We start from the raw sequence: 26,378 nt of genomic DNA on the forward strand, positions 1-26,378 counted from the left end.
AAGATATTAAATCTTATATCTATAACTCACTAATTAAATTATTAAAATCCATTTTTGCCAGTTTGTCCCAATATGTGGCGGCCTTTATCCATGTTTTTTTAAACTCATCCATAGCTCTTCCTTGTAGGAAGTTTGTAATTTTGGCCAGAACGTCTCTTGTCTTGAAAACCCTGCGGGGTCACCATACGTCAGTTGTAACCCGACGGCAAAACACTCACACACACAACATCACAAGGATTGTCTCAGACTCCATCCACACAACCAGTATTTGATCTTAAAAGAAAACCCATAAGGCTTGTCCCCACCCCCATCCCTAGGGTTCCCATGCTTGGTTATGGCGGGCAATGGCTCGCCAATTAGCCGGGCTGCCCGCTGACCCTCAGGTGGTCAGCGGGAGGAAGCAGGACTGGGGAAGAGAGGGGGAGCAATCGGATTCATCAACACGATGATGCCATTTCCTTTTTATGCGGAAGTGCCGGCGTCGCACTGCAGGGATGCTCTAGCCCTCGTGAAAAAGCCATAGAGTTTTTCGTGAGTGCTAGAGTGCCCCCCAGCACGGTGCCAGCACTTCCACATAAACCGGAAGTGATGCCATCACATAGAAGATGCCGATCGCCGCCCCCAACCCCGAATCCCTAAACCTCCCACCGGTTCCGAAGAGGGACCCGGTAACCCTACCCGTCCCGATGTACTGAAAACATGGCCAGTTGCACATGATTAGGGTTGCCAGCCTCCAGGTAGTAGCTGGAGATCTCCCACTATTACAACTGATCTCCAGCTTATAGAGGTCAGTTCACCTGGAGAAAATGGCCGGTTTGGCAATTGGACTCTATGGCATTGAAGTTCCTCCCTTCTCCAAACCCTTCCCTCCTCAGGCTCCACCTCAAAAATCTCCAGGTATTTCCCAACCCAGGCCTGGCAACCCTACACATGATGGACCATGTGAAATTTCTCATGCTGTTTATACTGTCTGAGCTTCATGACAGTCTGTGTGGTGTAGCGGTTTGAGTGTTAGACTATCATGAAGAAGATCCAAGTTCAAATCCCCACTCAGCCCTGAAGCCCACTTGGGCCCTGAAGCTCACTCTCAGCCTAACCTACCTCACCAGGTGGTTGTTGCGAGGATAAAATAGGGGGAAAAGATAATGCATGCTGTCCTCAGCTTCTGGAAAGATGTGCATGATAAAAAAAACTAATAAATAATATAATCGTTTATTCTGGTGATGAGGGATTCAAATGCCAATGTGACTTGGTGCAGGGATGAAGCTCATGGGCCCATCTTGAGCCAGTCACTCTCTTTCGTTAACCTACCTCTCAGGGTTGTTGTGGGGACAAATCTAGGCAACCCTCTGTATGCTCTCCTGAGATATTTGGGGATAGGCAGACAATTGTCAACTGTGTTTACTTCCGGTGCACTTAAAAACAAAATTGTACAGGGAAAACAATTCACCCCTGAAAGTTATGTGAAGATTGGGTGATCACATTTATATCCTTGCCCTGTCTCCGAGAAGCACAGAGCACCCTACATAGTTCTCTGTTCCTCCATTTTATCTGCAACAACCCTGTGAAGTAGGTCAGGTTGAGAGACAGAGAGAGAGAGAGAGAGAGAGAGAGAGAGAGAGAGAGAGAGAGAGAGAGAGAGAGAGAGAGAGAGAGAGAGAGAGAGAGTGTTTATGCATGGCTGTTTCCTCGTGGTCACCCCACCAATGTATCAGCATGAACCATGCCGCCAGGTCTTGAATGATAGATTTGGAAACTTAGTAATTTTTCTGATCTCTTCCTGAATCTCTTTGTTTCTCAGGCTATAGACAACTGGGTTGAAGAGAGGGGTGAGGACCGCATAGATCACGGCAATGACTCTCTCGTACTGCAAGGATCTGGATTGAGTCAAACGGATGTACATAAACCCCGTTGTCCCGAAAAAGGCAAAGACCACAATGAGGTGAGAAGCACAGGTAGACAATGCCTTCTGGCGGCCTTCAGGGCTCTGGGTTTTGGCTACGACTGTCAATATCTTCATGTAGGAGAAGACAATCAGGAAGACAGGACCCAGGATGACCGAGGCATGGATGACGAAGTCCGTCATGATGATACCGGACACGTCAGCGCAAGGGAGACGGAACAATGGAGGGAAATCGCAGAAGATATGCTCGATGCGATTGGGCCCGCAGAATGGCAGTGAGGAAATGAGGATGATTTCCGGCAGAGGACACGCAAAGCCACAAGTGCAGCATCCCACCACGAGCAGCAAGCAGAACTTGGTGGTCATAGTGGCCGGATAGGTCAAAGGGGTGCAGATGGCTAAGTAGCGGTCGTAAGCCATCACCGTGAGCAAGCAGGCTTCCGTGATGCCCAGGGCATGGAAGAAATAGATCTGCAGGAGGCAGCCGCTGAAGGAGATGCGGTTCTGCCCCTCCAGAAGATCCACCAGCATCTTGGGGATGGTGACTGTGGTGTAGCACATCTCGAGGGTAGCCAGCACGGCGATGAAGCGGTACATGGGGACGTGGAAGCGGGGACTGCTCTGAACGAGAGCTAGGATGACGGAGTTGCCCGTGAGGATGAGCAAGTAAGTGAGGAGTAAGGAGACAAAGAGGGGAGTGTGAAACGGCTGTAGGTCCCAGAATCCAACTAATTCAAACTCAGTTACCCCGCTCTCGTTGGCTGCTCCCATCGCTGCTCTTATTCTGGCCTAGGAAAACCAAAAGGGGTGATCCGTTCATATGGAAAACTGGAAAATGGCTTTTAAAAAGCCAACAGGCAAATCAAGAGAAGCACCCGTTCAATTAGCAGGACGGGACAGTGCCATGCAGTGGTTATAGCGCTGAACAAGGAGAGAACTGGGATCCAGTGGCACCCTGAAGACTGATGAAATTTATTGCATCATAAGTTTTGGTGAGTCAGACCCCCCTTCACCTTAGGGTTGTCAAGTCCCCCCTGGCCACAGGCAGGGGGTGGGGGTAGGGCTGCCAACCTCCAGATGGTATTCAAGATAGTAAATCCAACTGTAATATAATAGTAGTCAAAAAAACACAGTTGTTGGCTACTTATTAATACTATAATACTATGAAACTACAAAATAATGCTCCAAATAGGAACAAACTTCAAACTGTTATATAACTATATTTCTTCATATAGCCACAGTATACAATTGTATTCCATATAGCAACAAGGCACAATTGCAATAAAATAAAGTCTCTTCAAAAGCATATAATGCCAAAAAAATCAACAGCAGTTTTATCAGTCCTTCTTTTTGTGTAGTTACAAAGCGTGTACTTATTTCTTTTTTTGTTGGTTGGTTATGTCCTTAGATGTGCAGGGTAGAACAGGATGCCGGTAACTTAGCCTGTTTCCAGTCTTCTTCAGCCACCCCAAGGGACATAGAGCCCATAAGCGTCTGGATTGTATTTTATCTCAGAACGCTTCTCAAATCTTATAATATCAAACACAGCAACTTGTGAGGTATGGACCTGACAAGAATCCTTTCTTGTTCCCTGCCCATCTAAGGACATAACCAACCAACAAAAAAAGAAATAAGTACACTCTTTGTAACTACACAAAAAGAAGGACTGATAAAACTGCTGTTGATTTTTTTGGCATTATATGCTTTTGAAGAAACCGCCAGGTGGTGGCTGGAGATCTCCCACTGTCACAACTGATCTGCAGGTGACAGAGGTCAGTTCACCTGGAGAAAATGCCTTTGGAAGGTGGACTCTATGGTATTATACCCCATTGAAGTCGCTCCCCTCCCCAAAGCCCACCTTCCCCAGGCTCCCTTTGAATCTCGAAAGCTTATATCCTGGAAATCTGGTTGGTCTCTAAGGTGGTGTGTGTGTTAAGTGCCGTCAAGTCGCTTCAGACTCATGGCGACCCTATGAATGAAAGTCCTCCAAAATGTCCTATCTTTGACAGCCTTGCTCAGATCTTGCAAATTGAAGGCTGTGGCTTCCTTTATTGAGTCAATCCATCAATTGTTGGGTCTTCCTCTTTTCCTGCTGCCCTCAACTTTTCCTAGCCTGACTGTCTTTTCCAGTGACTCTAGTTGTCTCATGATGTGACCAAAATACGATAGCCTCAGTTTAGTCATTTTAGCTTCTAGGGTCAGTTCAGGCTTGATTTGATCTATAACCCACTGATTTGTTTTTTTGGCAGTCCACGGAATCCGTAACCCTCTCCTCCAACACCACATTTCAAAGAATCTATTTTCTTCCTATCAGCTTTCTTCACCGTCTAAGGTGGTACTGGACTTGAATCTGGTCCATAAATGGATGCTGAAATGAATTCATAAATAAACCCTGGGCTCTAACAGTGCCATCTTAAACAGAGTTAAACCCTTGAGAAATTTCTCTCCCGCAAATGGGCATTTTCTCTCCTGTAGGATTGCAAATCTACTCCCAAAGAGAGACTTGCCCTGGCATTTGCATCACAGAGGTTGTGCACTTAGGTTTCTCCTGATGAGTTTAGTTAATGAAAGCGACAAAGGGAAATAGGAAAAATTGAGCGAGTGAATCTCCCTGGGCAGTGGATCCATAAGCAAAGTGATTGTTTTATCACATCAATTATATTGGTCAAGAGATAGCAGGAAATGTTCACAAATGTGTCTTCAGAATGAGATAGATCACAATGGGTAGCCCTGTTAGTTTGTCTGCTTCAGAATGAGATGTTTTTCTTTCTCTGGAAAGGATGATCTTTTCCATACCTTTGGGTCTAATCTTATCTTTCCTTCATTGCATCATACCCAATCTCATTAATCTTGATTGCTTTTTAACTTGAACAAATGAACACATGAAGCTGCCTTATACTGAATCAGCCCCTTGGTCCATTTGGAAAGGATGATCTTCTCCATACCTTTGGGTCTAATCTTATCTTCCCTTCATTGCATTAAACCCAATCTGGTTAATCTTGATTGCTCTGTAACTCTCTTGTAAGCCGCTCTGAGCCCGGTTTCGGCCAGGGAGAGCGGGATATCAAATTGAAACAATAAACAAACAAACAAATAAATAAACTAGAGCACATAAACACATGAATATATGAAGCTGCCTTATATGGAACCAGCCCCTTGGTCCATCAAAGTCAGTATTGTCTACTCAGACCGGCAGCAGCTCTCCAGGGTCTCAGGCAGGGGTCTTTCACATCACCTACCTGCCTAGTCCCTTTAATTGGAGATGCTGGGGATTGAACCTGGGACCTTCTGCATGCCAAGTGGATGCTCTACCACTGAGCCACAGCCCCTCCCCAAGGGTTCTGGAGAAGTGGTATTTTGGTTGGTCTTAATCAAATTTATTACCGCAGCTTGGGTTGCCAACATACCAGGGAAAAAATGTCTTCTCCCTCTCTAGTAGACGTTTCATCTGTAGAAACAGGCAACTGAAGCTTGTCACTGCATGGAGGGGGACTAACATCTAGTAGTAAATAACATCCCACCCTGACTTGGATGGCCCAGGCTGGCCCAATCTCATAAGGTCTTGGAAGCTAAGCAGGATCAGCCCTGGTTAGTATTTGGATGGGAGACCACCAAAGAAGTCCACAATTGGCAGGGAATGGCAAACCACCTCTGAATGTCTCTTGCCTTGAAAACTTTACAGGGTCACTATAAATGGACTGCAACTTGATGGCATTTTCTACCACCAAATAACATCCCATTAAGCCTCTGTTAAAGGGACAGAACATTTTTTCTTCCAGGTAGTTGGTAACCCATAACCCCTAACTGGAAAAGGCAGTCATGCTGGGAAAAGTTGAGGGCAGCAGGAAAAGAGGAAGACCCAACAAGATATGGATTGACTCAATAAAGGAAGCCACAGCCCTCAATTTGCAAGATCTGAGCAAGGCTGTCAAAGAAAAGACATTTTGGAGGACTTTGATTCATAGGGTCGCCATGAGTCAGAAGCGACTTGACGGTACTTAATACACACACACAACCATGGCATTTGTTTCTCTACAACAATGCAAAATTCCTTACTCCTCCTCTGCTGGAACTACATCCTTCCTTGAAAGGTGACTCCATGTGTGTTTATCCTGTTTTATTGGTACCTGAGAAATCACAATGGTGCCTCTGATGTAGAAAAAGAAGAGTTGGTTTTTAAATGCCGACTTTCTCTACCACTTAAGGAAGAACCAAACTGGCTTACAATCACCTTCCCTTCCCCTCCCCACAACAGACACCCTATGAGGTAGGTGGGGCTGAGAGTGTGTGACTAGCCCAAGGTCACCCAGCTGGCTTCATGTTTAGGAGTGGGGAAACAAATCCAGTTCGCCAGATTAGCCTCCACTGCTCATATGGAGGAGTGGGGAATCAAACCTGGTTCTCCAGATCAGAGTCCACCGCTCCGAACCACTGCTCTTAACCACTACACCATGCTGGCTCATGATGAATACGTGGCAAATGTCTTGGCCTTGCTTCTGACAAGCCACAAACAGCTTCTCGCTCATTCTAGCTTTGAAAAGGGAGATCTCTGAAGGTGGAATTTCTGCGTCTAAGCAAGCTTGGACTGGAGCATTTCTCCTGTTACCTGTTAAGTCAGGGCTGAGGCCGAATACAGATAAAGGGGTCTCTTGCCAAGACCGACAAACAGCTGGTAAACCAGTCTCATAAAGTGGTGAGGAGAATCTGTGCAGGATCTCTGGTTGACTATGAATCAGTGAGGAACCTTAACATAACAGATTGTCAGTTGTACGTTTGGAAAATGTACACATGGAAATGTCAGTGCTGGAGAAAATGGTTGTTGGCATTTCCTCTAAATCCTTGAACAGGTTCAGCATCCAGAGGTGTTCCTGTTGCCTCCTCAAACCAGTGGCCCCCATGTGCATGTTGAACACATGAACACATGAAGCTGCTTTATACTGAATCAGACCCTCGGTGCATCAAAGTCAGTATTGTCTACTCAGACCAGCAGCGGCTCTCCAGGGTCTCAGGCAGGGGTCTTTCACATCACCTAATTGCCTAGTCCCTTTAATTGGAGATGCCGGGGATTGAACCTGGGACCTTCTGCATGCCAAGCATGCCATGCAGATACTCTGCCACTGAGCCACGGCCCCTCCCCAGTTGAGAGCCAGTGTGGTGAAGTAGTTTTAGTCTTGGACATGTGTACATCTGGGAGTCTCGGGTTTGAATCCCTGCTCTGCCATGGAAGCTTGCTGGGTGACCTTGGGACAGGCACTCCCTCTCTCTACCTAATCTACCTCGTAGGGTTGTTGATGTGAGGATAAAATGGCAGAGAGAACGATATAACCCTATTTGCAGGGAGTTTTGAAGGGGTGCGGTCCATTTGACCCCATCAGTGTTCTGCCACCTAATTGCCACATTGAGGCTTCCAAGAACCAACATGTACCCCAGATAAATAGGTCCTTGTCCCCCTACATTGAGAACATTTACAAGATGCTTTATTATTAGAAGATGGGGTTGCAGGTATCTTCCAGAGGAAGCTTTCTTGGTTCCCCAGGTCCCCAGAATTGTGTACCCCATTGGCCCTTTTTGGCAGACTCAAGGTACATTCTCCAGGTTGTAGTCCTGTCCAAAGTGTCTGGGTGTAGTTTCTCCATTCTACATAGTGGGACTAACGTATGAGTAAACCTGCACAGAGTTACACTACTAGCCATTTTCAGCTCCACAAACCCGCCATTTGTAACATTCGGCAGTTGTAAAGAAAGAGAAATCAATTGTACAAATCCTCGTTAGACAGAATCAGATGTGCTCCCCTTTAGATCATCTAGTTACGACCATAATGTACCTGATATACGGAAGGAATTCTTTTCTCATCCAGTTCGGAAGTAAAACTGGTGCCCCGGTCAAGCAAGAGAAGATATAATCCCTTGCAGAGGCCCCTGTAGACATTCCTTGTTGTTTATTTCTGTGGCTGATGTTCTTCAGGGCAAAACCTTCCCCCCCAAGGAAACCGATTACCTGACTGTAAAAATGGATATTTAAAATGTGAATCTGTGTAGAGAGTGCTTTGAAGAAATGGGACTCAAGTTCACAGATTTTGCCCCTGCAAGAACCCACCTGGCTTTTGAGATCAGCAACAGAGTCCCTTCTCTATATATAGGGTTGCCAACTGCCAGGTACTACCTGGAAACCTCCTGCTATTACAACTGATCTCTAGCCGACAGCGATCAGTTCACCTGGAGAAAATGGCCACTTTGGCAATTGGACTCTGTGCAATTGAAGTCTCTGGTACCTGGAGATTGGCAACCCTAAGGGCTGAGTATGGATGGATCTACTCATACTGGTTGGAGGTGGAACACTTTTGGAGTTATCCTGAGCTGTTGATTGGTAATGACAGCTTCAACAGGCTTAAGACAATTTAGGAACATGACTTAAATTAGAATGGTGATATTTCCAAGAAGAGGAGATTCTAACGACTGGGAAGCATCTCCCTGCACCTCTTTAATTCCTGTGCCTTGCATGGACCGTTTCTGACACCTTTGTGCTGTTGAATCACCTGCTGATCTAATCCAAAGAAAAAAAGAGTTTTGAAAAGAAGGGAAATGAATCATTCCCCTCTTGAAGTAAATTGCATCAAACAGACCATGAGACAATCTTGTCCATCTGCCAAATCTTTGCAGGTGAAAACGAAATGTCCAGGCTCGCTTCCACCAATGGCTTTGCCTTTGTTTCTCTTACTCAAGGGAGCTTGCCTCTCTCTCTCTCTCTCTCTCTCTCTCCCTCTCTCCTCTCTCTCTCTCTCTCTCTCTCTCTCTCTCTCTCTCTCTCTCTCTCTCTCTCTCTCTCGTGCCATAGATGCTTATAACCAGCTAATGTCCCTAGAAGAAGAGTAGGTTTTTATATGCCAATGTTGACTACCTTTTAAGAAGAATCAAACTGGCTTACAATTGCCTTCCCTTCCTCTCCCCACAACTGACACCTTGTGAGGTAGGTGGGGCTGAGAGAGTTCGAAAAGAACTGTGACTAACCCAAGGTCACCCATAGGGTTGTTAGGTCCCTCTTCACCACTGGCAGGAGGTTTTTGGGGCAGAGCCTGAGGAGGGCAGGGTTTGGGGAAGGGAGGGACTTCAGTGCCATCGACTCCAATAGCCAAAGAGGCCATTTTATCCAGGGGAACTGATCTCTATTGGCTGGAGTTGTAATAGTAGGAGATCTCCAGCTAGTACCTGGAGGTTGGCAACCCTCGTCACCCAGCAGGCTTCATGTGGAGGAGCAGGGGAACCAACTCAGTTCACCAGATTAGAGTTCACCGCTCATGTGGACGAGCTGGGAATCAAACCCGGTTCTCTAGATTAGAGTCCACCACTCCTAATAGGGTTGCCAAGTCCCTCTTCGCCACCGGCAGGAGATTTTTGAGGTGGATCCTAAAAAGGGCAGGGTTTGGAGAGGGGAGGGACTTCGATGCCATAGTGTTCAATTGCCAAAGCGGCCATTCTCTCCAGGGGAACTGATCTCTGTCGGCTGGAGATCAGTTGGAATAGCAGGAGATCTCCAGCTACTACCTGGCAGTTAGTCAAGCTTATGTAGTCACTATGGCTAATTATTTTTGGTTATACATGTTTTGTACTATTTGTTGTTCATATAAGATAAAGTGTATAGAAAAATATATATATATTGAATATAAGGTGTTTGTGAAGTAACAAAACCAGAAAGTATTCAAAAATAATACCATACACTTGGAAAATGAATTTTTGTTGTTGGCTTTAAGTCTATGTAAGAAAATAATTTTTAGCCGTAGTGACTACATAAGCTTGACTAACTACCTGGCAGTTGGCAACCCTAGCTCCTAACCACTACACCACGCTGTATCTGCTGCCTCTGCATGGGGACATTTTTCTCGCTGGCAGATTTCAGCTGGTCCTTCTCATTCCAAGAGGGTTTGAACCAGTAATTTGCATCCTGAAAAGATTGCTGACCCTAAAGTGATGCAATCAAAGTGAAAGGATTAGGGAGGGTGTGTTTGGTGACACACCCAGCAGCCAGCCCATAAAAGAAAGGCCAAGGAGATCCAACAGGCAGGAGCAAAGGGAGACTGAATTTGCACCTCATAAAGGAACTCAGCAGACCCTAAAGGGACATCTCCAGAAAAGGCCTCATCGCACAGAAGCCTCATTTCTCTTGGTAAGAGGGTTTTTTTGGGGGGTGGGGGATCTCTAGAACTTGTGCTTTTAGAAGGTTGAGGGAGGATGGTCTCATTTTCCTCAACGGCGCCCAGAAGTTCCTGACAGACCTGCCCTAAACTGTAGCCCTCTCTGGTATCTTGAGATAGTGCTATCGGTTTGGGACCGGGCTGCTTAGGACAAACCGCCATGCTTTTAGGGAGCTCGGAGGGAACGTGCCAGCGGAAAGAGGAACGATTCCAGAAGGTGATAATGGCGCCCAAACAAGCTTCACTTTCCGTGTTACAACTGGGATAGTGCTGCTTGTGTGGATACCATTGCCCTTGCTAAAAGCCACAAGATCGCCTTTGTTTGCCTCTTCCCCCGGGGGAGTTTCACGCTTTCTCTCGCTTCTCCGAAGACCTTCCTTGGCCTTTCACCCCAGCTGACCCATACTCCTTGTATCTGTGACTGGTGTATGCTCACGTTGAGGCTCAGGCCATGGGGAGACCTCTCCCTTGACCCCTTCCACCAAAGCCACCGGGTTGTTTACCTTCTTCTCCACAGAGGCCAACACCGAGGGCTCTTTCACACATGCTGAGCAATGCACTTTCAATTCACTTTGAATGCACTTTGCAGCTGGATTTTACTGTGCAAAATCCACTTGCAAACGATCACTGAAGTGCATTGAAAGTGGATTGAAAGTGCATTGTTCAGCATGTGTGAATAGGGTTGCCAGCTCCAGGTTGGGAAAGACCTGGCAATTTTTGGGGTGGAGCCTGATGAGGGCAGGGTTTGGGGAGGGGAGGGACGTCAGTGCCATAGAGTCCAATTGCCAAAGCGGCCATTTTTCTCCAGGGGAACTGATCTCTATCGGCTGGAGATCAGTTGTAATAGCAGGAGATCTCCAGCTACTACTTTGAGGTTGGCAACCCGATGTGTGAATGTGCCCTGAATGTACAAAGATCAAGTGTCATGGATAATTCATTACATCTGCCTTGAACTAAATGACTGGTATTCTTGTTTGTATTGGCAGAATCTTTGGGTGAACATGGATTTTTGTTTTGTTTTGTTAATTGTCTTTGACAGTGCAATCCTCTGCAGAGTTACGCCAGTCTAAGCCATTTAACCTCAAGGCTGGAGTGATTCTGCATAAGATGGCACCATCAGACACTCTGGCACTTAGGGTTGCCAACCTCCAGGTAGTGGCTGGAGATCTCCTGCCATTCCAACTGATCTCCAGGTAGGGTTGCCAGCTCTGGGTTGGGAAATATCTGGAGATTTTGGGGGCAGAGCCTGAGGAGGGCGGGGTTTGGGGAGGGACTTCAATGCCATAGAGTCCAATTGGCAAAGTGGCCCATTTTCACCAGGGGAACTGATCTCTATTGGGTGGAGATCAGTTGTAATAGCAGGAGATCACCAGCTAGTACCTGGAGGTTGGCAACCCTATCTTCAGATGATAGAGATCAGTTCCTCTGGAGAAAAGGGCCGCTTTGGCCATTGGACTCTATGGTATTGAAATCCCTCCTCTCTTCAGTGTGGTGTAGTGGTTAAGAGTGGTGGTTTGGAGTGGTGGAGTCTGAACTGCAGAACCGGGCTTGATTCCCCACTCCTCCACATGAACGGCAGACTCTAATCTGGTGAACTGGGTTGGTTTCCCCACTCCTACTCATGAAGCCAGCTGGGTGATCTTGGGCTAGTCACACTCTCTCAGCCCCACCTACCTCACAGGGTATCTGTTGTGGGGAGGGGAAGGGAAAGTGATGGTAAGCCGGTTTGATTCTTCCTTAAGCGGCATATAAAACCAACTCCTCCTACTCCTCCTCTTCCTTCTCCACATCCTGCACTCCTCAGGCTCCACCCCCAAAATCGCCATGTAATTCCCAACTTGGAGCTGGCAACTTTACTGGCATGGTACTTAGAAGGGATTGGGGTAACTTAAGTAAAGTGGTCTAAGGAGGGGATCCCAAATGGTGGCATCTGGTCCATGCCCACTTCATCTAAGGAGGGTGCCAACCCACAGAGGGAACGAAGCTTGAGAGAAGCTGACTTTTGCCAGCCGCTCTGTCAAGCTTCTTTCCCAGCCTCCCCCAGCCCTGACTCCTTCTCTTGGCCTTTCCTCCTGGCGCCATTGCAAAAAGTTCCATGGCATCCATTTTGCATCATGCAGCTCATGGGGAGAATCCGACCCTCCCAGGCTGAAGGGAGTTTATCATCTTCTGCTTTGCAACCCACTGTAAGCACCCTGCTCTGCTTACATCATAGTCACTGTGTGTGTGTATCAAGTGCCGTCAAGTCGCTTCCGACTCATGGCGACCCTATGAATGAAAGTCCTTCAAAATGTCCTATCTTTGACAGCCTTGCTCAGATCCTGCAAATTGAAGGCTGTGGCTTCCTTTATTGAGTCAATCCATCTCTTGTTGGGTCTTCCTCTTTTCCTGCTGCCCTCAACTTTTCCTAGCATGACTGTCTTTTCCAGTGACTCTTGTCGTCTCATGATGTGACCAAAATACGATAGCCTCAGTTTAGTCATTTTAGCTTCTAGGGTCAGTTCAGGCTTGATTTGATCTAGAACCCACTGATTTGCTTTTTTGGCAGTCCACGGAATCCGTAACACTCTCCTCCAACACCACATTTCAAAGGAATCTGTTTTCTTCCTATCAGCTTTCTTCACTGTCCAGCTTTCACACTCATACATAGTAATAGGGAATACGATGGCAGGGTCGCTATGAGTCGGAAGCAACTTGATGGCACTTACACACACACACACACACACAAGGGGTTACTGGACTCTTGCTCTTTTCTATTGCTAGTGACGAACTAATATGGCTACCCCACCTGTGAGATAGGTTAGACTGAGAAAGAGTGACTTGCTCAAGGTTGCCCATGCATGGCAATTTTTTAAAAACTCATTGAATACAGCCACATCTTTCACTAAACCTTGCTTCACTTTATCTCCCTAGGTTTTTGTTCAAGTAGGTCCCCTGCATACCCTTTTTAGTGGCTAAAGGGGAAACCCTCCAGTGGAAAAACTGGCTGGGCCCAACCCAGTCCTGTTAACAGGTATTCTGTGGATCTTTTGGAAAGAAAGAAAAAAGATGAAATCCTAGCTTTTCTCAAACACACCAAGACATTCCTGGAAAGTCCCATTCTAACCGTAGCACTCCCTGTGATTTGTTAAAGAAAGTGCTGCTGTTTAGAATGGGGCTTTTGGGGAGATAATGCCAGCCAATATTTCGAGAAATGTTTAAAGGAAAATGCCTGTTGAGAGAAATGTGTTCCAGAACTGCCCCCCAAACGCTTGCAAGACAACAGGTCAATGCTGCCTCCGAGATCTACGTTCCCTGAAGAGAAATCAGTTCTGAAATAGAAGGGTGTTTGGATCCTCCACACACTTGCAGGATGTATTGGCCAACCAAACTCCACTTTCCATATTGCATGAGGGAAAGTGGACTTGTATGGCTGCTATTTCCTGTGAGGAAAAAGCACGAGGAACCCTTCGCTTAGCAGAAAGGTACTTCCTAGCCTTAGTGAAACAATGGCCAGCATTTTTACTCTGTCTCACCTAATTTGCTTCCTTACTCCAGCTCTTGTCCCACCTGGGTTTTGTCTTTGCTGGTCCCAAGATCCCCAACATAGCCTTTTAGGGACTGTGTCTCTTTTTCTCCAGTGGAAAAGCTGTTTGGATCCAACCCAATGACTCCTGCCATTTGCATGAAAACCTCTCCTGTCACTGAAAGAATCTGAGGTGTGGACATTCTTCAGTTTGGAATGGCTGAACCGGCTCTTCTAGGGTTGCCAGTCTCCAGTTACTAGCTGGAGATCTCCTGCTAGGAGGTCCCCCTCCTGCTAGGAGGTCCCCCTCTAGGGGACCGATCAGTTCCCCTGGAGAAAAGGGCCGCTGTGGCAATTGGACTATATGGCATTGAAGTCCCTCCCCTCCCCAAACCTCACTCTTCTCAGGCTCTGCCTCAAAAATCTCCAGGTATTTCCCAACCTGGAGCTGGCAACCCTATGCGCTTCTGATCCTGGCTGTATTTGGGGGTGGGTCGGTGGGGGCTAGAGAACAACATCAGTGCTGAAGCACTCTGAATGTGTTGCTAAGAAAATGTGGACGGATTTGTGTGGTAAAGCTTTTGGGGGAAAGAGGTTTGTTTGTGAACAGCTGAAGGACTGGATAGGCTTCCATGTTTGTTGGCAACAGGCTTCTCACTGCTTCTCTGAGCTTTCCCTGCCCCTTCGCCTCAATGACCTCCCTGCCCTGTCGCCTCAAAGGCCCATGCGCCATGTATTTGCTAATGGTGCCTGCTAATGTTGAGGCATGGATTCAGAGGCGACATCTGCCGTGTCCTGATCCACTAAAAGAAGTGAAGGGTAAATAGAAATACCTTTGAATCCAGAAATAATCCTGTTAAACTGTTTACCAGCTATGAATAAGAAACTCCTTGATGTATGCCTACATATGTTAACTTTAGCAAGAATAAATTTTGCCAGATATTGGAAAGGAGCAAATTCTCCAAGCTTAAATACTTGGTTCGACAAAGTAAGAGAGATCTATGTGCTGATTAAATTAACTTACTATCAAAATAACAAAAAACATAGAAGAATTGGATAGAATATGGAAACCCACTATATCCAGGATGGAGAACACGCTTAAAAGTTTAGATTCTGTTGCTGGTGGTTCATAAAAGAGAGTGTTCATTTAGAAAGTATATGTTTTATAGGTTTTATTAGTTGTATAAGTACTGATTGAGTTTCATTTATTCAAAGTTTTTTAATATTGTATATTTGTAATTTTTAATAAAATTAAAATTAAAAAAGTGAGGGGTGTCTCTGTTTTTATTCTGTTTCCCTCATGTCAGGACAAATGTTAATCCTGTTTTCTGGGGGAAAAACCTAGGGAAAGGGGCAGGGCAGAAGTTTCTCCATCAGAGCAAGATCAGCAGGACATGAAGATTCTCCCCCCTCCATGCCAAGAAATTCCCTAAAAGCTTACTCTAACTGCAGCACTCTATGGTACTTACCGAGATAGTGCTGTGTGTTTAGGGTGAGGCGGTTTGGGTCAAAGCGCCTTCCTGCATCTCCAGAAGACAAGACTATAAGAAGTGAACATAACATAAGAAAGGCCATGCTGGATCAGGCCAAGGTCCAACAAGTCCAGCAATGTGTTCACACAGTGGCCAACGAGGTGCCTCTAGGTGCCTCTAGGAAGCCCACAAGCAAGATGACTGCAACAGCATTATCCTGCTTGTGTTCCTCAGCACCTAATATATTCGGCATGTTCCTCTGATCCTGGAGAGAATAGGTTTGCATCATGAACACATGAATACATGAAGCTGCCTTATACTGAATCAGACCCTTGGTCCATCAAAGTCAGTATTGTCTACTCAGACCAACAGCGGCTCTCCAGGGTCACAGGCAGAGAGGTCTGTCACATCACCTACATGCCTAGTCCCTTTAACTGGAGATGCCGGGGATTGAACCTGGGACCTTCTGCATGCCAAGCAGAGGCTCTACCACTGAGCCACAGCCCCTCCCCTAGTATCCATTTTTAGTATGACTAGTATCCGTTTTTACTAGTAGCCATGAATACCCCTCTCCTCCATGAACATGTCCACTCCCCTCTTAAAGCCTTCCAAGATGGCAGCCATCACCACATCCTGGGGCAGGGAGTTCCACAATTTAACTATGCGTTGTGTGAAGAAATGCTTCCTTTTATCAATTTTGAATCTCTCCCCTGCCAGCTTCAGCAGATGACCCCACGTTCTAGTATTATGAGAGAGGGAGAAAAGCTCCCTGCCCACTCTCTCCAAACCATGCATAATTTTGTAGACCTCTATCAGGTCTCCCCTTAACTGCCTTCTTTCCAAGCTAAACAGCCCTAGCTCTGGAACACCCCGTGCTTTGACCCATTTTGCCTGCAGGTGGTGACTGCTGTGATTTTTATTTACATAGATATTTGTACTCCACTTTTCTCCCAAACAGGGAAGGAGAACTTACCACCATAAGGTGCGCTTATGATTTGGACCATACACACTTAAACTGAAGTAAGACCATTGATCTATCAAGGTCAGTATTGTCTACTACTTCTGGGTGTGCCCCTCCAGGGTCTTTGGTGGTCTTTGGCATCAGCTGGTTACTACCTGATCCTTTTAACTGGAAATGGAGATAACTGAACCTGCAACGTTTTGCATTCAAAGCAGATGATTGACTAAGCCACTCCTATTGTCGGTTAACTTGTGTATTTATATTTCTCCCTAATGATTATATCACTGCAAGGGTCTGACCAAGTGTGGCCCAGGGAATCTTGAAAAGGGTTGCACCCAATGGAGAACAAGACCCAGGTGGAAACCCAAAAAGTGTGAAGGAAAATACTTCACACAAAGTATTGGAAACCCAATTGCATTTATTCTTTAGGAGGATATAGAAAAACACAAAATATCCAGTAAGCATTGTGGGGGGAGCTCAAAATAATAAAATGATACTAAAATACATCTTAAAAGCACATAAAAGACCTCTATTGATCACAAAGAGCTTATGCTGTGATGTTGTATCTGTCTGTTAGGCACCCTAAGTTGTTAGACAGAAAAGAGATTTTGGGGGTTACCACACTTGTATTCCCAGCGATGTATTAAGAGTTTGAAAACGTTATAAAAAATACTGTTCGCACTTTGTTTGGCCCCTTTAGCTGTGAAGACGTCTTCCAACCATTTATAAGCCGTGGTATCCAAAAACCCTTTTAAAGCGATGTTTTTTTTATAAAATTTTCAAACTCTTAATACATCCCTGGGAATACAAAGTGCGGTAACCCCCTTTGTATCACAGCCTTAGATGAAAAAAGCCACTTGCTAATTCTTGGGATATCTTCAGCTGCAATCCTAAAAACACTTTCCTGTCGTGGGCACCACCACAAAACAGCTGCCAAGAAGGGATTCAGCTAACCACAAAATGGCTAGCCTGGGAAAGAGGCAAGGTTGCCAACCTCCAGGTGGTGCCTGGAGTTCTTTTGGAATGCCAACTGATGTCCAGATTGCAGAGGTCTGTTCCACTGGAGGAAACGACAGCTTGAGGTCCCTTCCAACTCTGTGATTCTATATGATTCTATGAAGGACATGGCAAGGGTACCTGGAGGTGTTCTGGGGATAAAGGGACTAGTAGGTTGGACCCATAAGGCCCTTTTCAGGTCTGGGAGGGGAATTCTTCACGGAGATTTGCTGCACCTTCAAATCTGATTTGTGCCGGGATGACAAAATCCCAATCTGTAAAACAAGCCACAGTAAATCCAGTCTAACCTGCAGCTAAACGAACAGTTGTCTAAAATAGTACTGTATTGATCTAATAGGATAGCATGGTTTCTGTGGAATCATGAGCTACCTCAAAAATATTTTATTGGAGTACAAGTACTTTTAAGTAATAAAGGGGAATTAATAAACAGAGCAAGTGGAAAGAACAGAAACAATAGAACCGTACACAAGTCAGGGTTACTTAAAAAAAACAAGATACACAAGACAAAACTAATTAACTAACTTCATCTCGCCTGCCTTGCATCTTCTGTATAAGAAGAGAAGAAGAGTTGGTTTTTATATACCACTTAAGGCAGAATCAAATGGGCACCTTCTCTTCCCCTACCCACAACCAGTGCCGGATTTAAGTATAAGCTAAACAAGCTATAGCTTAGGGCCCCACTCTCTTGGGCCCCTCCAAAAATTTAAAGGAATAAAACAACTGGATGTACATTTCCAAAATATAAGATAAAAAACAAATAAAATAAAACCTACATACAGCAACAGTGTTTTGTGTTGTGTAGGCTCCTATGATGCAAGTAATGGTCCCCGCCTGCTAACTGCTCCCTAAAATATCACCGGTTTGCTCATTTCTATATATAGGGAGCCTACATTCTGCATGGACTGGTTGCAAGGCAACATGTAGCATGCAGCTGCAGAATGCAGTGCAGCACAGTTGAATGTAGGTCAAGCTGTTGTACCTGTTATCTAGACATATAAAGGGCCCCATTACCTTCAATAACTTAGGGCCTCATCAAAACTAAATCCAGCCTGCCCACAACAGACACCCTGTGAGATAGGTGAGGCTGAGAGAGTGTGACTAGCCCAAGGTCACCCAGCTGGCTTCATGTGTAGGAGTGGGGACACAAATCCCAGTTAGCCAGATTAGCCTCCGCCACTCATGTGGAGGAGAGGGGAATCAAACCCGGTTCTCCAGATCAGAGTCCACCTCTCCAAACCACCACTCTTAACCACTACGCCATGCTGGCTAAGAGATCCCTACCCTACATGTGAGTAAATATAGGTAGGTCCTGCCATCTCATACTGTTTAATCCTTAGATTACAACAAGAACATTAGTGTGTGCGTGGGGGGGTCATTAGTGTGAAGGAGGGGAAAAGTTAGGAGAAACCTCTGACAGAAGAAGAAAAAAACGACGCAGCACCAGGGGCTGCAAGGTACTCATATAACAAATGGGAACTACTTCAGAAACCTACAAAATGGTTGTTACAAAAGGTCAAAGAAATTGTGAATTATATATTTCATTACAATTATAATGAACAAAGCGGTAGCATTGATTGCATTACACAAAACCACAACAGTGACGGTATGCCGGCTAATGTCCAGTTTCGATATCTCTTCTTTGGACTGTGACCTTGTGATTCTACCACCAGCAAAAGTATAACAAGTAGCCATCACATATATACATATTGCTGATTTACAACCAGGTTGCATAGAATTTACTGAAGCTATCCTCCAAACTGAAGAAATTGTCCTTTATGAAATACAAGTCTGTAATAAATTAAACGAATGAATGAATGTAGATTAAATAAATAAAAAATAAATACAATGAGCAGATGTGTGTGTGTGTGTGTGTGTGAAGTGCTGTCAAGTCGCAGCCGACTTATGGTGACCCCTTTTGGGGTTTTCATGGCAAGAGACTAACAGAGGTGGTTTGCCAGTGCCTTCCTCTCCACAACCCTGGTATTTCTCGGTGGTCTCCCATCCAAATACTAACCAGGGCTGACCCTTCTTAGCTTCTGAGATCTGACAAGATCAGGCTAGCCTGGGCCATCCAGATCAGGGCAAAGTGAGCATACTACAGTATTATGTGCCATCTATGGTTTTAAAAGTCAGAAATTGTTATGACATGATTTTATTGTTTTATTGATATCGTTATATTGAATTTATGTTGATTTTATGGTTGTTACACGCCCTGATCCTGGTCCTGGCCAGGGAGGGCGGGCAGGCTATAAATTGAAATAATAAATAAAATTAAAAAATAAATACACACCAATTGTTTGCCTACTAACTGGTGTGCACAATTTGTTATATAAATGCCTTGCAACCTCTGTTGCGGCAAAAAAATTTCCTTCATCAGTGTGAAGGCATAATGGATAAAATAGCTTAATAGTATAAGGGGAAGGAACGTATGACCAGATTTGATATGCGTTAGAGATCAGAAAACAGGCCAGGTAGGAGGAAAACTCATACAGCCTGAGAACATTAATAGGGTATCTCGGAGTATGCTAAGGCCCTCTCCTTAGCATGCATCAGTAACAAGCTTACAATATTCTCCAGCAGGAAGATTTTAGAAATTTGGTCAACTATTGGAACTACAGGGACAGTGGGGCATTTTTAGTGACTTTTTGGGACCGAGCACTCGTTTGAGAGCCTCTTTCATTTCTTTGTTCCTCAGGCAGTAGATAATGGGGTTCAGCATCGGGGTCACCACATTGTAAAGCACAGAAGCCAGAGTGTCTATATACTCAGGATGGCTTGAACTGGGCCGGTTATAATTAAACATGCAGGTGGTGTAGAACAAGGTGACCACCGTGAGGTGGGAAGCACAGGTGGAGAAGGCTTTGTGGCGGCCCTGGGAGGTGCGGATCCTCAAGACTGCCAAGACAATATGGATGTAGGAAACCACGATGCAGAAGAAAGGACTGACACCCAGAAGCATCGTTACCGCCAGCAACGTGACTTGGTTGGGGAAAGTGTCCGCGCAAGAGAGCTTGAGCAACTGGGGGACGTCGCAGAACAAGTGGTCCAGCTTGTGAGAGGCACAGAAAGGCACGAGAGAGGTCATGGCTGTGTGGAGGACCGAGTTGAGGAGGCCGCAGGCCCACGAGGCCGCCACCAGCTGGGCACATAATGTCCGGTTCATGAGGAGGGCGTACGTGAGGGGGCGGCAGATGGCGACGTATCGGTCGTAGGCCATCACGGCCAGCAAGAGGCACTCGACTCCCACGAAGGCCACCAGGAAGTAAAGCTGGACCAGGCAGGCCGGGAAGGAGATGGCCTTCGACTCGGCCAACAGGTTTTTCAGCACGTGGGGCAGAGTGACTGAGGTGTAGCACATGTCCAGGAAGGAGAGATGCCGAATGAAGTAGTACATGGGCGTGTGGAGGCTGGAATCCAGAAAAGCTGTGCCCAGGATGAGGCCGTTTCCCAACAAGGTGGTGATGTACATGGTCAGGAACAAGATGAAGAACAGAGAATGGGGCTTAGGGAAATGGGAGAAGCCCAGGAAGACAAATTCTCTGGTTGCTGTTTGATTGGCCATCTGCTCCTGCAAGGATCACATCTTGCACCTGAAAGGGGGGAAAAGAGGGTTAGAAAACAAAAGAGAACAATTTTGTAAGGGGGTCACTCTTGGCTGTTCAGCAGAAGAGCTGCTTACTTTTTTTGAAGAGAATGTACGTTTTATGGGAAGAGTGGCTCCCTTTTAAAATACAGCCCTTGTGACTTAGATCATAGATGTTGAAAGAACTCTGTTAACCAAACATTTAAAAAGCTATTGTTTGTTTTAATGAAAGGCCTGCTGGATGCATAATAAAAGTGATGATAAAAACAGGACTATTTGTACAACTACACCTGGGACTTACCTTATGCTCTTTGGGAATTTTTTTTCTACCCTTGCCTGCCTGCAGTGATGATACTGTGTTGGATTCAGATAGATTTCCCACTAAATCTTGCCTAGTTCCCCTCTTGCCTAGTTCCCCATCCCATATTGCTTTTTTCCATGCAGGTCCCGTGATCCTCAGCATAGTCTTTTTGGCTGGTCAATGGTGACTCCCCCCCACCCCTCCTTTTTCATCAATGGAAAAAACTGGCTGGATCCAACCCAGTGTTGGTGAATCGGCCACCAACACACAATTCTCCAGCAAGTGCACAACAAGGGATATGAATTTCATCTACCAAAATGCAATGCAAATGAATAACATCTTGCAGGGATACTGAGGACAAAAACCGCACAGCATTTCAACCATGTATTCTTCTGGAAGTAGTAATAATGGTAGCAGTAGCAGTAATCTGAATGCTTTGCCTCAGCCATTGTTACAACAACCCTGTAATGTTGGTAGCCATTATTATTTCTATATAAATGTTAGGGGATGTGGAAGAAATTGAGGCAATTGTGGCTTGCTCAAGGCATAGGCAGTATAATATTAGGCAGAGTTAGCCTGGGTCACCCCTATGAGACAGTGTCTCTTGACGTTTTCCTGCAGTTTGGGTGCTGAACTGCAGTAGTTTCTCTCCAAGCTTCTTGATATCGTTTTCCGTTTGTTGTCTTTGTGTGTTTTCCTCATTGATCCTCTGGACTATCTCAAACCAAGGAAGAAAACAAGGAAAGACAACCCATGGAGAAATCCAGAAAGTGAGGAAGCTGGGGGGGGGGGGGGAGGCAAATGGAGAAGTTCAGCACCTGCACCCAGTGGACAGCTCCACAAGAAAACCTTGGGCTGCTAACAGACTATGGTGTTTTATGCATGGCTGTTTCCATTGCAGTCACCCCTCCAATGACTTTGGGTTGTTGTTTTGATTATGAGTGGCGTTTCCGGGCATGAGAGGTTGCCTCACTTTTCCCCTTTGTTTCCCTGCATTTTGCTTGTGTGTGAATTTGAAAATGCAGGCAAAACACGGGGAAAGGCAGGGGGAGAGCGAGGTGACCTCTGACTGTCGGAAATGGCATATGTAATCTAAACAAGGACCCAAAGTCATCGGAGGGGTGACCACGAGGGAAACAGCCATGCATAAAAGGCCATTCACTCCTGTATTATGTCAGCAGACTTCATGAACACATGAACACATGAAGCTGCCTTATACTGAATCACACCCTTGGTCCATCAAAGTCAGTATTGTCTACACAGGCCAGCAGCGGCTCTCCAGGGTCTCAGGTGGAGGTCTTTCACATCACCTACTTGCCTAGTCCCTTTAGCTGGAGATGCCAGGGATTGAACCTGGGACCTTCTGCATGCCAAGCAGAGGCTCTACCACTGAGCCACAGCCCCTCCCATCCTTTCTCATTCTTGTCACAAACAAATGAGGGGTTCATCAGGATATCTGAAAGGGATGGATCCCGCCAGCTCTTCCCCGAGCGGCCAAGGGAGGAAAGACCTCTTTTGACCCCTGCCAAAGCTTTGAAGGAAATTGTGGAAACTATGAAGACAAAAGGCACACAGGACCAGGAATGCAAGAAAAGGTTTTTTTTTTAGGAAACATCAAGCAGAAAAACTGGTAGGATCCAACCAATATGCACAAAACTCAAAATTATGCTCGAATCATCAACATTTCTGCCGGCTCATCCTCTGCAATACTGGGTTGGATTCATTGAACCGTTTTACTCAAACTCACCCAATTCCCTTTCTTTCTTCTTTCCCCCATCCCACCTGGCTTTTGCCCATGCAGGTCCCATGCACTGTAGATCATAACCTTTTTGGTTGGCCAAAGCAGACCCCCCCCCTGCTGCCTTTTTTCCCAACAGAAAAACTGGTTGGATCCAACCCACTGTCTTGTAGTTGCAATGACAGCAGATTTTGTGCATACATTGATGTGGGGGTCCTTCATTCTAAACGGAAATGACAAAATAATGCATAATAGAGAGAAACAGAGATGGGCAGACAGGATGGTACAGAAGAAATTGCACTACATAAATATATTACCAAATAATCTCACAATGAGGCAGTGTCCATTTTGTATTTTCTGTCCAATGTTTCCTGCATTCTGCTTCATACCAAATGAAATAAATCCATGTATGTTTCAACTGTTATTTTGTATTCAGATTGCCATAAAGATCTGAAAAAATATTCCCATGTCTGTGTTGCGGAAGTGAGAGACAGACTATATAAACATATCTTGGGACCACTGGGATAGATTCACCCAGGGATAGTTACAAAATTCCCAGCTCAGTAAGCTGTTTTCTTTTTCCTGATAAATGAAGTTTCTTGATTTGGACCCAGAAGATTTCAGTTTGCTCAACTAAACCCAGCTTAGTATGGTCTTCCATAATGCAATAAATATGGACACTGTGTGATTTAATGATAGCATTAGCCCTTGCAGTTAATTTTTTTTTCTGAGTAGCATTTTTCATTTTAGGAAACTCTCAGGCCAATCTAATCGTGTTTTATGTGGTGGGGTGGAAAGTGCAGTCAAGTCACAGTTGACTTATGGTGACCTTGTAGGGTTTTCAGGGCAAGAGACGAGGTGGTTTGCCATTGCCTCCCTCTGCGTGGGCTGAGAGAGTTCAGAGAGAACTGTGACTGGCCCAAGGTCACCCAGCAGGCTTCATGGGGAGGAGTGGGGAATCACACCCAGTTCTCCTGATTAGAGTCCGCCTCTACTTATATGTATTCTTCGGGTACTCTCTGGGACTTATACCAAAGAAAATGACAGGCAATTACAGAAATATATATATTCAAACTGTTCTGGATAACTCTGGATAACTCTGATCAGGCATGATTCAGATATAGGCATCTACTTAAGAAGGAAGCTACAGATTAATATGGTCTCTAAGTAGATTAGAAATAGTACAATTCATATCAATAGATACAATGTATATTGGGAACCAAGTGCAAGAAATACCTGAGAATGTCATTTTCATGACTGCTGCAGTTTTAGATTTACTTTCTAAATGTAAAACCCTTTCTAACAGTGGCTTGGTTTTTGGCTCAGCAGAAGGGGGAAGGCAGTTTTAGGAATACATTCCACACAAGGCTTTAGGACAGCAGTGGATGCCCTCATTGCCCTGTATTGTTAAGGAACTTCATACTACGTCGGGGAAGGCAGAGTAGGCATTCTAATGATCTATCTAAGCTAGGATGGAGAGAGATGCTGAGAGCACATTTTGCACTCATGGAAGTAAAGCAGAAGCAAGAAGAGGCAGCTAGCAGAAAGAAAGGGTTATGCATGTGTTTATATTAATGTCTTTAAATTGTATTTTATTTGTTTTTTTTAACAATGTCATATATATTTGTTCTTAAAATGGTTTTGAATGCCTTCAGTGTTTTAATGTTTGAAATATTTTAATAGTTTAATGTTTGTCACCTAGGGGAACCCTAAATCAGGTGGGAAGGCAGCAATATTTTAAATAAGTAAATAAATATCCTCTCTTTTTTTCATTCCTCCATCTGTGCTGCTTGCTGCTTTAGCCTCTTTGAACTGAAATGAAACTCTAGTTTGGGATCTCTTAGGACTTGTAGGTCCGACAAAATTTGGGCACAGCATAAAACTGTGGACACAGCGCGGGTTGCCAGATGCCCCGTTATGGTGGGAGACCTCTCAACAGCAACCGTGTCTTCCCATTTTATTATAGGGTTCCTGGTGACTCCTATAAGCATTACTCAGAAAAATTATTGGGAAGAATTGATGCTTGAATGTTATATCAATGTATGGTAGGGTTGCCAGGTCCCTCTTTGCCACTGGCAGGAGGTTTTTGGGGCGGAGGTGGAGGAAGGCGGGGTTTGAGGAGGGGAGGGACTTCAATGCCATAGAGTCCAATAGCCAAAGTGGCCATTTTCTCCAGGGAAACTGATCTCTACTGGCTGGAGATCAGTTGTAATACCAGGCGACCTCCAGCTAGTACCTGGAGGTTAAAGGAAAAAAGTCTAGCATAACTCACTATATTCAACAATTCATTAACAACATGCTAACAGTGAAAAAAACCACAAGGTGTACAAATATATATACAATATTTACAATAATAATCACAAGCCTAATAGCAAAGTCCAATAATCAGTCCAAGGCAAGTAATCTTCTAATCCAAACGTGGTCAAAAATATCAATTAGTTGGCACGAAGTCCGAAATACATACACAAAGGGGAAAAAATCTCTAAGCTTTTTTTAACAAATAATTTCTTCAATATTATTTTTTTTGTTTCTCTTTCCTTTTTGCAATTTTTAGCTCCCCCCAATAAAAGGGCTGCAGAACCTTCTATATCCAAGTATATCTACTGTATGTTTTCAACACATTGAGAGGCTGATGAAGCTATGCTTTGGTGAAAGCGCTACAGAATATCCGGAATAGTGTTTTCTCCTTCTTTGGATTCTTTTTGGACTTCGTGCCAACTAATTGATATTTTTGACCACGTTTGGATTAGAAGATTACTTGCCTTGGACTGATTATTGGACTTTCCTATTAAGCTTATGATTATTATTGTAAATATTGTATATATATTTGTACACCTTGTGGTTTTCCCCCCCCACCGTTAGCATGTTGTTAATGAATTGTTGAATATAGTGAGTTGTGCTAGTTTTTTTTCCTTTAGCTTTTTGTTATTGGCATTGTGAGTATTTCCTACAGTACCTGGAGGTTGGCAAACCTAATGCATGGTGTTCTCATGTTATGGAAGACCATGCCATGTTGGGCTTAGTTGAATGAATAAATGAATAAGTTTGTTTGTATAGCCATAGGCCATTGCAAAGTGTCCTTACAGTTATACAGACATTTGTGAAATCAAAGTTAAAAATGAAATACAAGATAAAAGTCAAACACAACAATTAACCTAGGATAACCATACAATATAAGTCCATTTAAACGAAAAAATATCCTCCCTAAAATTTCCTAAGAAGTTACTCTCTTTAAAACCTCATTAGCTCTAATCTTCTTTGCAGCTGGGGCAAATGGTGACATTCTATAAAACACATGTAAATGAGTGTCTGATAACAAGAAAATAGTTTTTTCAGTTTCTGAACTGAAATTTGTTGGGTTTAGTTGAGCTAACAAGGAAACCTTCTGGGTCCAAATCAAGGAATTTCATTCCCACCTCCCAAGAAAATGAAAACAACCCTGCTACTACATGGGGAATTACTTAATGATCCCAGTGGTGCCAAGACAGGTTCATATAGTGTCGCTCTCACTATTTTTAAAAGTTGTAGGACGATCCAGATACAAAACAACAACTGAAATATACATGGATTTATTCATCTGAGGCAGAGGCTGCATCATGTGGAAAATTCACTATGGACACCTTATCTTTGTGAGATTCTCTGGTAAATATATTTATATCTTGGAATTTCCCCTCTGCCATCCTACCCCCCCTCTCAGATTGCATTATTTT

General features: G+C 44.7%; 2 protein-coding genes across 2 annotated transcripts; both read right to left on the reverse strand.

Annotated features, from left to right (window-relative positions):
* Positions 1 to 1,711: 1,711 nt before the first annotated feature.
* On the reverse strand, positions 1,712 to 2,674 carry LOC130490794 (olfactory receptor 6N2-like). Its single transcript, XM_056864601.1, has one exon. The coding sequence runs from the start codon at positions 2,672 to 2,674 to the stop codon at positions 1,712 to 1,714; it is 963 nt and encodes a 320-aa protein (XP_056720579.1).
* A 13,153-nt stretch (positions 2,675 to 15,827) lies between these two features.
* Positions 15,828 to 20,608, reverse strand: LOC130490987 (olfactory receptor 5V1-like; the record flags this gene model as incomplete). Its single annotated transcript, XM_056864811.1, has 2 exons — positions 19,704 to 20,608; positions 15,828 to 15,846 (listed from the first exon to the last, which is right to left on the reverse strand). Coding segments are annotated over exons 1-2 (924 nt in total), but the record flags the coding sequence as incomplete, so codon positions are not given.
* Between the last annotated feature and the right edge of the window lie 5,770 nt (positions 20,609 to 26,378).

This window comes from Euleptes europaea, chromosome 18 (assembly GCF_029931775.1).
Source record: "Euleptes europaea isolate rEulEur1 chromosome 18, rEulEur1.hap1, whole genome shotgun sequence".
Taxonomy (NCBI): domain Eukaryota; kingdom Metazoa; phylum Chordata; class Lepidosauria; order Squamata; family Sphaerodactylidae; genus Euleptes; species Euleptes europaea.